Below are 11214 nucleotides of genomic sequence, written 5' to 3'. Positions count from 1 at the left end.
ATTTCTATTGCTTCTTTGTAACTTAAAAAATATAATTTTGGATCACTTGATAATCTGTAGCTGTTTTGATTCTGGATAATCTGATCGCTAAAATTATCTTGATGAATAAATATATTGAAACATTAAAACAATTATTCAAATTTACAATAAAATAGGAATAAAACCATTAATTTTACATATTCCACAGAATTGTAAACCATTCTGAATTTGTATGAACTGTTTTGAAGTAAGCTTATCAACTGTGCTTTCAACATTGACACGAAATACTTTTGGACGTGGGGAATACCATTCTGGTATTTGCTTTCCATATAATAGATACTTCTTTTCTTAATTAGTTGGCATCCGCTTTTTTTCGTGATACCCAAAATTCATAATTAAAAGGAATGAGAACATTTCCAAAAAAATCTTCTATCTCGACATTGTCTTGTAGAAAAATGAGCCATTTTATTTGAACAAAGTCCAATTCTGAAGTAAATGTCTAGATAACAATTAAATACAAAAGTTGACAAAGAATCGTAAATACGATATTGAACGTAGCTAATATGATCTTTTATTTGATTCATCATAGCCGTTCAAAACCACGAATAGAGATTTAATTAATCTTTCTAATTTCTCTCCATACTAAATGATTGATAACACTGTAAATTTTAGTGTCTTATTTTAAAACAGTCAAAGTGTTTTAATATGACGTCACCCATTTGATTAACATTGTCTCGATTTTAAAACGTTCTTAAGTGTTTTAAAATCGAGACAATGTTAATCAAATGGGTGACGTTATATTAAACCACTTTTAATGTTTTAAAATAAAACACTAAAATTTACAGTGAAATCATGTAAAATTTCACTCCAGTTGAGTTATTTTGATAAAAAAAAATCATTACGTTCCAGACGATGTTCTCCATGTGAATTAATATTGTTGAAAAAAAAAAGTTTGTTGAAGTCTTTTTTTAATTTGACAATTATTGTTGTAAATACAATATTGGCACTGCAAATCTCGAATTTTGAAAGTGGTTTAATTTAAAACATTACGATTTGCAGTGTGTATGGTTTAAATAGATTGTTTGTATGAGTACTGATTATTTGTGTTTTTATGACAATTATGAAAAATAAATTACCTTTTAATATGTTTTAAGAAGTATGGATAAAAAAATCGTTTTACTTTTATAAAAGTCTGAAAAAGCCTTTGCCATGTCTCGATACGTTTCGATATCTCGTACAAATATTCCATCAAACGAATGAATGAACAAAGAACTCTTGTCGATTGATGTATCACAACTATTCTGCATTGAGTTAAGTGTTCAACATGCTCATTGCTGAGAGCAAAAATATGAAAATGGTTCATCATTGGAAATGATTGTAGAGTTTTCATACCTGATTTAATTAGGTCCTTTGGGTAGATACTCTGTTGTGGTGAGTTTGTTTCTAAGTATTTGTATCTTCAGTAAATAAAAATGATTTTTTATGATTTTCCTAGTGTGCTATAACGGCATCATGGAAAATATAACTATGTATATGAGTAAAAACAATAAAATTTTATTAATATAACTACATTTCAAAACTCACAGCAATATGAGCAATTTTCTATTTTATTGACATCTAAAGTTGAAGAAATGGTATTTACCAATTTAGAGTATGCTCCAGATAAATTATCTTCTGTTGTCATAACTACTTTTCATACTTTATGCACATTTGACATAAAGCATTGTAGCTTATAATTAATCTAAAAAATTCGATTGCTTAAAAAACTTTTTTCTTTGTATCAATATTCCAACGTATTCCAATAATTTATAAAAAATTAATTGTGTTGAAAGAAATCTTGTCTGATTGCTATATTATCTTCTTTTGGCATTGAACTTCAGTCAATATCTTTTAACGCAGAGGGCATACGTATCTACTTTCTTGCGCAAAATTCAATATACACAACAACAGTATCTACATTCATGTAAACAATTTAATTGAAAATAAAAAGTACAAAGTGAATGTCAATTTTTTTTAAAATTATTTTCAATTTGACTTTTAGATCGATTATAAGTTTCTGGTAAAATAAAAATAACAAAAAAAATTCCGATAAAGGAAATAGAAAAATACAAAAAAATTGTAGCTGGGAAACTCCAAGCAACAAGTATAGGATAAATTTGAATCGATGCAAAGTTGAATAATCCTTCTAGACATGTTGTCAGAGGACCAAGAATATTGACAAATCGTGTTGGGTATAATTCACCAATCATAGCCCAAGGAATTGATAAAAATCCAAAGGATCCAGTTGCCTGAAACAATAATAGAATTAGGTTTGTAGATTAATTTGAAAATAATTCAAGACGATAAAATACTTACGACAAAAACGAGCAAAGCAGCAATAGGAATAAAGAAATATTTTGTGTTCAAATGATTATTTTCATCATTTAAGAAAATGTAGGTTCCTAAAACACCTAAAGATACGGTCATTCCTATTCCAGAAATAATTGATGCTGGCTTTCTGCCCATTCTACATGGAAGAAAACAGTTGAATTAAACTAATAAGAACAATTTTATAGTGGCACTAAGTATTATTCAGAGTTGATACCTGGAACTACACAATGTAAGAGCAAGAGCTCCAATAGTTTGAATTACTCCAATGAAAACACTTATTAAGTAAGGATCAATAGTAATTCCTGCATTAATAATGAGTTCAACTGTGTAAGCCATTAACACATAAATGCCACAAAATTGTTGAATTAAAAAAAATATGTTAAGAATAATGAATGGTTTCCATACTTCTGGTAGTTTTGAAATTATCCAAAAACTCTTCACTTTCTTTAAAAAGATATTTCCAGATGATGTCTGATGAGGATAAGTTTCTCCAAAGGATGAGGATAAGTTATTCGTAATATTAATAGAAGTTTTTTCATGGTAATGAACAAGCTGACTAAATTCTTCAGAAAACTCACTAGTTTCACAACTTAATCCTCGTAAACGAAGTAAAGCTTCTTTAGCTTTTAGGGGTTGATTTTGATCTAAAAGCCATCTTGGGCTTTCAGGTAACCAAAGTGCAATCAAAATGACAGATATTGTAGGCACAACCACCGACGATGATGCAACCAATCTCCAGTTATTCTGGAAAAAGATAATAATTAATAATATTTTTGAAATATTTTGATAAAAATTAATCAAGAATTTTTTCTTACAGATATGATGAATCCTAGGAAATATATGAGTAAAATTCCGATGCAGATAAAGAAATTCGTACATGACGTTAAAGTTGCTCTATATCGTGACGTTGCAATTTCTGCTGTATAAACTGGTGCAGGTGTTGCTGCTAAACCTATGGCAAATCCTATAAAATATAGAACGACGTAAATAATTTACGAAAAACAATGTGTAATATTGTTATTTTTTTTTTATCATCATAAACATTACATGTTCTACTGTAATCAATTGTACCTGTCAAAAATCTGCCGATGAGTAATGAATAAACTTGATAACTTGTCGCAATAATTATCCAACCAATAATAGCAACAATGCCAGAAATTGTCATTGCCATTTTTCGTCCTGCTGTCATAGTTAAAGAACTCATAATGCATCCAAAAATAATGGCAATTGAAGTAATTGATGCTTTTAAAATAACAAACAATATCACTAATACAAATAAACAAACAAATTAAAACTAAAGTTTAAATTGAATCAAGAGTTTACCAAACCAAACTGCAGCTGATCCATTAAGATACAATAGTGTTGATTCAGATGTGTCATTTTTTGTTAACAAAGGTAATGCCACTGATGAAAATCCCATGCTCATTCCAGATACAGTTAAAGTTGTCATTGCATAACATCCATAGCAAAACTAAAAATAGGTTTGTTTGATTAACAACATGGGATGTTTTAAAAGCTCTGCCGCTGTTCATTGACCTTTTGTTTATTTACAACGTATATTTTTGTTTATTGACTTCAGTTTACATAATTACTTTAAAAATTTCGTTTAATACCTGAATCAATGTTGAACGATCTAAGCAATACTTTGATAGATACATTTTATTAGATGAGAGATATCAAACTACTTAAGAAAAAGAATGAACTCATGTAGATTCTGTGCCTGATTTGGCATCAAATTCTTTATTGTCGAAAGATTGGATGTGAATCGTTTTTATCAGTCAGACAGGTAGGATTAAACTGAAATTATCAATTCGATAATAAAGATTAGCGATTTGTGTTAACGAAAAGAAAATTTTTATCACTAAATCATTAATCAAAATTAGCAAGAGTACGTTAACTTGTTGAATAACTTGAGCATTCAAGGATTTCATAACAAACGTAAGTAGTGAGACGGAAAAGCTGATCTTCTTTAAAAGTGATATTAGATTATAAAATAATAATAGTCAAGAAGTAAAGTGCAAGGTTGTATAAACAATCTTGAAACAAATCTCGAGGAAGCGTTACATTGACATTTTCTTGTCATTGTGATATCTTAATAATATTCCCATCATCTTGCGTCATTTAATACTGAGCTAATTCTACAATATCCGATTACGGTTTATATTCGCATGACACGAATATCATTTAGATAATCCAACTTTATAGAGTTGAAATTCTATTCAAGAAACATCATTTCTTAATTTCTTGGATTGATCATCACCCCTAGTGAGATGGAAAAGACTCCTTTATTTCTTATAATACACTATCATACAAGTCTCTGTATACTTTGCGATCATTTCCAAGAAGACCGTTCGCCTATTCACCAGTCGATAACTGAAACTCGAACTGTTCGAATCTCTAAAGAATCTTTGTTCCATTTGATAAGCTCATTTCTGCGAACATCGAATACATTATTTCATTTTAATAAAAATATATCATTGCAATAGATAACATAAAAAAGTAAAGAATTGTCTTAAATAAACTGAAGTTTATGGATTTAATTCTATTTTAAAGCAATTAGAAAGTTATCGGTTAGCCTTTGTTTAAAGAAAGTGAAAGGAAAATTACACACCAACATGATGAATGAGAGCAATCAAGTAGTGGAAATGAAGGTAAACTTCAACATTTTATATATTATATTAAATAACATATATTTTATGATTGATTATAAAATAACGAATTTAAACAAAGACTGTTACTTAACTATTGTTATCACATTCAACAGGTCGAGTTAAGTTCAGCGGAAGAACAGAGGCTTCAAAAGCGAAGAGGTCTTATTTATCAAGTAAGTGACGAAAACCTGATAGGAATGAACAGAAAAAAATATTGAATGTAACATGAAATAAGTAGAAAATGATTTTTACGTTACAGTAATTTATCGCTAAAATATGATATTGTTCAGTAGATTGGAAGTAGCATGAGTTTAATTTTCTGAGAGAGACTGGAAGACCTCGTTGAACCGGTTTTGTTAAATATTTATACGCCAAACCCATCCTTATGGCTTCAATTTTTAGTTAAAAATTATTCATCAGCTTTTTTAACCGAAAATGTATTAATATCTCTAATTAATAATTAATTTGTTATAACTACTTAAAAATTATCTTTAACACATACATGATATTTTTGTTTGTTTATATATGGGTACAACGTAACTTAAGATCAAGAAGTCATCAACTGACAAGAAAAAAAAAATTGTTATCACAATTTATGATTCACTTATAAAATATATTTCATTCATTCTTCTTTCTTTATGATATTATAATTTTTATAATATTGCTATTTTTGATTAGTCTTTATGTTCTTCATTACAACTTGATTAAAATCAACATTAAAGAGTTTAAGATAGATGAACACTAAATACAAAGTATAAAATGTAATTATTTTGATTGTTTATCGATTGATACAACCATGATAAAAATGATTCACATGTTTAACAATTTCAAGTAGTTTGTAATCTATTCATCTTTTCCTTTTGAAGTAATTAATTGAAGAATTACTCGAATCATTTCTGAAATCTTAGGAAAAAAATTTGCGGGAAAACCCTTGTGATAGCGAATAATGTCATGAAATTATGCAATAGTATTTGTAGAGATATCTTATTGAATGTTATATAAATTACCAATTAAGAACTTTATAGTGTAATAAAGTTAATTAGCCGTAATAAATGATTATTCTATTTACACAGATGATAATGAGTCTGTTTGCAAATGTATCTATTCTTGGACCAGCAATGAGTCTAGGATATAGCGCTGTTATTCTTCCAACTCTTCGGTCAGGTGAAAGTGATTTAACAGTTGATGAGAATCAAGCATCATGGATAGGTAAATTAATTAGTAAATTGTTTTCCAGATTACTCAGACATAAATTATTGATGGTTTTTAGCTGGAGCAGCAGCTTTTGGTACTCCAATTGGATGCATTTTATCAAGCTTCATCATGAGAAGAGGACGACGATTAAGTTTAATGGTCACATCAACTTTTTCTCTCATTGGATGGCTTTTGATATATATGGCACCGAATTATGAAAAATTGGTGGTTGGAAGAGTTGTTTCAGGAGTTGCAACTGGTTTAGCTTCTGTACCAGCAACCGTTTATACAGCAGAAATCGCTACACCTGCATGGAGAAGTACAATGGTTACTTGGAGTAGTATATCAATCGCTTTGGGAATTTTATTAGTATATGTCTTTGGATACATAATTCAAGTAATTAAAATTCATTTAATATACTTTAATACAAGATTAATAATTTATAATAAGATAATGTAAATTTTCAGGACAATTGGCGATTAATTGCTCTTATGTGTAGTCTTTTCCCTACAGTAGCAATTATCTTGATAATATTAGCAATTCCAGAGTCTCCCATCTGGTTACGTAATAAAGGCCGTCTAGATGAAGCTCGAGTGGTAATGAAAAAATTTCGTGGAGTGCCAAAAAATCATTCGATAACTGTAGAAATTGAAAAAGAACTTTATAATTCTCAAAATAATATAAACAATTCAGAAAAGCGGTCATTATTAAAACACTTGACGAAAACAAGCTCCCTAAAGCCATTTTTCATCATGTTAGCATACTTCTTCTTCCAACAATTTTCTGGAATTTTTGTCGTAGTTTTTTATGCTGTAGACATTACCGCAGAAGCTGGAATAAAAATGGACGCATACTTAGGTGCTATACTAATCGGAATTACTCGACTTGCTGGATCCATTCTTGTAGCTTGTGCTTCTAAGAAATGGGGTAGAAGAATACCATCAATTGCATCGGGTATTGGCATGACACTTTGTATGGGAATACTCTCAATTTATCTATTCCTCGTCAATCGAGGGCATTTCATTGGCGATCGTGGTTTAATACCAGCAATCTGTGTCCTCGTATACATTTTTATGAGTACCATTGGATTTTTAACTTTACCTTTTGCAATGGTAGGTGAGATCTTCCCAGTGAAGGTCAAGGACATCCTCTCTGGAATTAGTACTTGCGCTGCATACATTTTCAGTTTCATTACTGTTAAGTCTTACCCAGATATGTTGAATTCAATGGGTAAACACGGAGTGTTTTTATTTTATGCTTTAGCATCTTTAGCTGGTACAATTTTTGTTATTTTTTGCTTACCTGAAACCAAGGGTAAAACTCTTCATGAAATAGATGAACTATTTTCAAAAAAACGAAGATTTACACTCCAGATTCAAGAAGAAAAAGAAAAAATGTTCCCTCCTAAGGACTCGACTACTGATGGTGTTTAAAAATGATACAAGATTTAAGGCGGGCCAGACACCTGTGTGAGATGGATGTCTGGAAAAAGAGATTACCTAAAAATATTCATCACAGTTCCAATAAAAAACAGCCAAGTATTATCTTAATCTAAAGATGATATGATAGAATATACTCAATACAAATATTCATAAGCTACGTACTAAGTTTTTACATATTTGATGTATTAATCGTACTACACCTTCCTACAATGAATTTATATTTTAGGCTGTGCAGTTAAAAATGTACATAAATATGTATTGTAATGCTATTCAAGCCAAAGACATTGCATTATTCATAGACAATTGATAAGTTACAAATCACATGTGTTCATAATTTTATTACTATATAAATAAGTTATTTATAGATTTATTATACTATTAAAAAAAAAAAGTGAACAACATATAATTGTATTTTTGAATTTTTTTTATTAAAATACTTAAATAATAAATTAACTAATTATAAATGACAACAATAATATTGTAAATTAAATAACAAAATCAAAAGTAATGTACAACAAATACACAGATATACACTATGATGTGTCGATCTACAATAATAATTATTATTAAAATAATAATAATGATAATAATTCAATAACAAATATTAACAAATATATTCGATGTAGTTATAGTAACAATAACTCATCTTTTTTTAAGCTCATTCTTTTTTTCTCATCCTCGCAAGTATGAAATAAATTATTATTATATAATTTAAAACATAATGAAAAAATGACGATGAACATTAATTTAAATGAAATGAAAGTATAAACATATAAATTATGATCTAAAACAGTCTAGTCATAAAAAAATTATTATCAATTGATCTGTATTAAGATCATTGAGCATCAATATTAGTCACTTTAAAATCTAGTAATTTCATTTATATAATAATTATTTGAGCTTTCAAATTAATATATACTTAAATGATTATCAGCAAATAGGACTTCATCGTCTTTCAAACCTAAAACTGAATGTTGTTTCGGGTAATGCAAGACTACCAACTGGTACTTTATAGACTTCTTCTTCAATAGGAGCTATTGTGTAATTCTTTAAGATGCTAGCAAGAATTGAAAAACTGAGATACTGGACCATTTTGTAACCCATGCATGATCGCCTGCCACCTCCAAAAGGTAGGAAGTATTCTGGTTTGGATATCCTGCCTTCTTTGATAAATCGAGTTGGCATGAATTCTGTTGGAGTATCCCAAAGATCTGCTGACATGTTTAATTCGTAGTTGTTGAGGAATATAAATGTATTTTTATCTACTTTGAATCCTGGAACAAAAGTAAGATTTTTATTATTATTATTATTTATTAAATATATTATTCAAACGGTTGATTTGTTTTAGGATAATTGTGAAAGATTCTTACCAGCTACTGAAGTATCTCTGTTTGCAACATGAGGAACGATCGGGCTGGCAATAAGTCGAATGGCTTCAAGAAGAATAGCTTCAGTATATGGCATTGAGTGTCGGTGCTCCAAGCCAACAGTATTGCCTGTTATCTTAACTTCATCGATTTCTTTTTGTGCAATTTCTTGAATATGTCTTCTAGTGGCTAAAAAACCAAAGACTTTGACGAGAAAGTTACCAATAGCCGAATGTCCACCGATGATGTCTTCCAGAGCAAATAAAGCAGTCTCCCAAGACATTTTGGGTTCAGCGTTAGATTTAATGTGGTTAATGAGACAATCCATGTAATCTTTTTCAGGAATGACTTCAGTCCAATTTTTTAGACGATCTTCAACAATTTTATCTTCAACGAACTGTCGAATTTTTTGTGTCCAATTGGCTACATTGGACATATTTTTGGCGTGCATTATCATCAAAAATGGCATAAAATCGGCAGCGTAACCTTGATTGACTTCGTAGAAGACTCGATCGAAATTCTGGACCATTTGACGGAAAGTCATATCGCCGAATTCGAAGCGGCGTGAGCAGAAGTAACTGGTGAAAATATTGGCGCATGTATTGAGTACAAGTGGTTTGACCGCGACCTTCATCGTACCAAGTGGTTTGTCAAGGTGAGCCAACAGGTTCTCCACTTCCGATGCAATGATTACATTCAGCTGGTTGTACTGGTAAGTAAAGGCACGTGGGAATGTATGGTTGCGGAGCATCTCGCGTCGAGATTTCTGTATCTCGGACCAGTCGCAGAAGGCCAATGCTAGAGAAAAAAGAAAAAAATTATTTATAAAAGTAACTTGACACACACTCAAGTTTCGCGTTATTACAGATATGTGTATGCATATATATACAATGAATGGAATTTATCGTCTCTTATTACATTGAATTTTCAAATAAAAGTGCAAGGTAATTAAAATGTTTCAATGTCATCGATACTACGACAATATTTTATGAGTTTACAAGTTATTAACTTACAATTTTCTTTATTTCCAGCAAAGAGTTTGTTGTATCTGACAAAATTTGGCCGGGAATCAAAATGTTGTCCTTTAGCAAATAATACCTCCTTGATGTTCTCTAATCCATTGACAACAACACATGGTACTGATCCTACTCGGAGTTTTATCACCTGACTATTGTATTTCTTGGTAAGATAGGCAAACGCCTTGTAAGGAACATCATATTGACCAAGAAGATGAATTGATCCCGTAATTGGATATGGAACAGGTCCAGGAGGATCACGAAGGATTTGTTTATTCTTCACGGCAGTATCTGGAGCTTCTCCATCTTCAATGATCACTCTAGCAAGTGTTCTTTTCCTTTTGATTGATCTCGCATGATCTACGAGTATCAACACTACACCGACAATGACTCCAATTATGAGGAGATAAGTAGTAGTGCTCAACATGTCAAACATGCTTAATGTCAACATTTTCTTCTTTTTCTTCTAATTCAAAAATACAACTCAAAACTTGGATGGATAAATAAATGTGAACACTTGGGAAGTATTAATACGTCTATGATTTTAGAATGAAATGGTAAAGTCTAGTATCATTGACAGTGAAATATATAAAAAACCAAAAAAAGTACTATTTGGTGATGTAAAAAGTATCAAGTAAATACAGATGAGCGCGTCTCCAAACAGTTTGACGATCAAACTCGGTCTGAGGATTGGATGGTGGCCGGCTACCTTATATACCGACCCAATGTAGTCAGCACATTTACGTCGGTGCTCACCCCATACATATGGATTCGTGAGACAGGACACGATTGATTATTGGAGAGTGCTGTACCCCATGAGATACGAAACTCAGCGGACCAATTGAGACCCAAAGGAGATGATTGGATTTCCTTCAAATTCGTTTATTTATAATGAGAGAAAGAAAGAAAGAAAGTGAAAAAGATCAAAACTGCTGATAAAGAATAAAGAAAACAAGAGATGAAGAAGAAGAGGGAGGTTCAAGTTGGAAACTGTAAAGGGACACTTCTTGCCCTTCTTAACCATTTACCATTAAGGTGTTGCTACTCCCCTTTCAGGTTGTCCTTAGTCCAGTTCCTCTCTGGTACACCAGACAACCACTTGTTTTCATTACAGTCACCATCCACTGACAATCTCATATATGGCAGGAAAATTAATTGTTTTAGCTGGAACATAACACGACTACTTTTTGGTAAA

The 11214-nt window shown here is 30.7% G+C and overlaps 3 protein-coding genes across 7 annotated transcripts; 1 reads left to right on the top strand and 2 right to left on the bottom strand.

Annotated features, from left to right (window-relative positions):
- Nucleotides 1-1513: 1513 nt before the first annotated feature.
- LOC118074463 (facilitated trehalose transporter Tret1-like) lies at nucleotides 1514-5428 on the bottom strand. Of its 5 annotated transcripts, none has more exons than XM_035095678.1 (9): nucleotides 5258-5428; nucleotides 5093-5188; nucleotides 3963-4146; nucleotides 3673-3820; nucleotides 3421-3591; nucleotides 3165-3313; nucleotides 2564-3093; nucleotides 2335-2485; nucleotides 1514-2267 (listed from the first exon to the last, which is right to left on the bottom strand). In XM_035095678.1, exons 3-9 carry the CDS (start codon nucleotides 4005-4007, stop codon nucleotides 1983-1985), a joined length of 1479 nt encoding a protein of 492 aa, XP_034951569.1. In that variant the 5' UTR covers nucleotides 4008-4146; nucleotides 5093-5188; nucleotides 5258-5428; the 3' UTR covers nucleotides 1514-1982. The 5 variants fall into 5 exon arrangements, with proteins under 5 accessions (XP_034951569.1, XP_034951567.1, XP_034951568.1 ...); XM_035095676.1 differs by lacking the exon at nucleotides 5258-5428 and adding an exon at nucleotides 4675-4781 and having other exon boundaries at nucleotides 5093-5104; XM_035095677.1 differs by lacking the exons at nucleotides 5093-5188; nucleotides 5258-5428 and adding exons at nucleotides 4675-4781; nucleotides 4961-4991.
- LOC118074462 (facilitated trehalose transporter Tret1-2 homolog) lies at nucleotides 4859-8037 on the top strand. The gene is made up of 5 exons (XM_035095674.1): nucleotides 4859-5000; nucleotides 5114-5173; nucleotides 6074-6209; nucleotides 6271-6590; nucleotides 6662-8037. Exons 1-5 carry the CDS (start codon nucleotides 4965-4967, stop codon nucleotides 7625-7627), a joined length of 1518 nt encoding a protein of 505 aa, XP_034951565.1. The 5' UTR covers nucleotides 4859-4964; the 3' UTR covers nucleotides 7628-8037.
- A 475-nt stretch (nucleotides 8038-8512) lies between these two features.
- LOC118074394 (cytochrome P450 307a1-like) lies at nucleotides 8513-11214 on the bottom strand. The gene is made up of 3 exons (XM_035095570.1): nucleotides 10017-11214; nucleotides 9007-9801; nucleotides 8513-8910 (listed from the first exon to the last, which is right to left on the bottom strand). The coding sequence occupies exons 1-3, from the start codon at nucleotides 10468-10470 to the stop codon at nucleotides 8582-8584; spliced, it is 1578 nt and encodes a 525-aa protein (XP_034951461.1). The 5' UTR covers nucleotides 10471-11214; the 3' UTR covers nucleotides 8513-8581.

This window comes from Chelonus insularis, unplaced genomic scaffold (genome assembly GCF_013357705.1).
Source record: "Chelonus insularis isolate UGA/USDA-ARS -01 unplaced genomic scaffold, ASM1335770v1 contig_135_pilon, whole genome shotgun sequence".
In the NCBI taxonomy this organism is placed as follows: Eukaryota; Metazoa; Arthropoda; class Insecta; order Hymenoptera; family Braconidae; genus Chelonus; species Chelonus insularis.
This window is presented reverse-complemented; position numbering and strand designations above follow the sequence as displayed.

Coding starts and splice junctions, on each gene's coding strand:
- LOC118074463 (XM_035095678.1), bottom strand. CDS start 4,007: ATGTATCTATCAAAGTATTGCTTAGATCGTTCAACATTGATTCAG. Junction 3,592..3,672: donor ATCAGCTGCAGTTTGGTTTG/GTAAACTCTTGA, acceptor TTATTTTAAAAG/CATCAATTACTTCAATTGCC. Junction 2,268..2,334: donor CTGCTTTGCTCGTTTTTGTC/GTAAGTATTTTA, acceptor TTATTGTTTCAG/GCAACTGGATCCTTTGGATT.
- LOC118074462 (XM_035095674.1), top strand. CDS start 4,965: ATGATGAATGAGAGCAATCAAGTAGTGGAAATGAAG. Junction 5,001..5,113: donor ATCAAGTAGTGGAAATGAAG/GTAAACTTCAAC, acceptor CACATTCAACAG/GTCGAGTTAAGTTCAGCGGA. Junction 6,210..6,270: donor GAATCAAGCATCATGGATAG/GTAAATTAATTA, acceptor GATGGTTTTTAG/CTGGAGCAGCAGCTTTTGGT.
- LOC118074394 (XM_035095570.1), bottom strand. CDS start 10,470: ATGTTGACATTAAGCATGTTTGACATGTTGAGCACTACTACTTATCTC. Junction 9,802..10,016: donor TGCTGGAAATAAAGAAAATT/GTAAGTTAATAA, acceptor TTTTTTCTCTAG/CATTGGCCTTCTGCGACTGG. Junction 8,911..9,006: donor CAGAGATACTTCAGTAGCTG/GTAAGAATCTTT, acceptor CTTTTGTTCCAG/GATTCAAAGTAGATAAAAAT.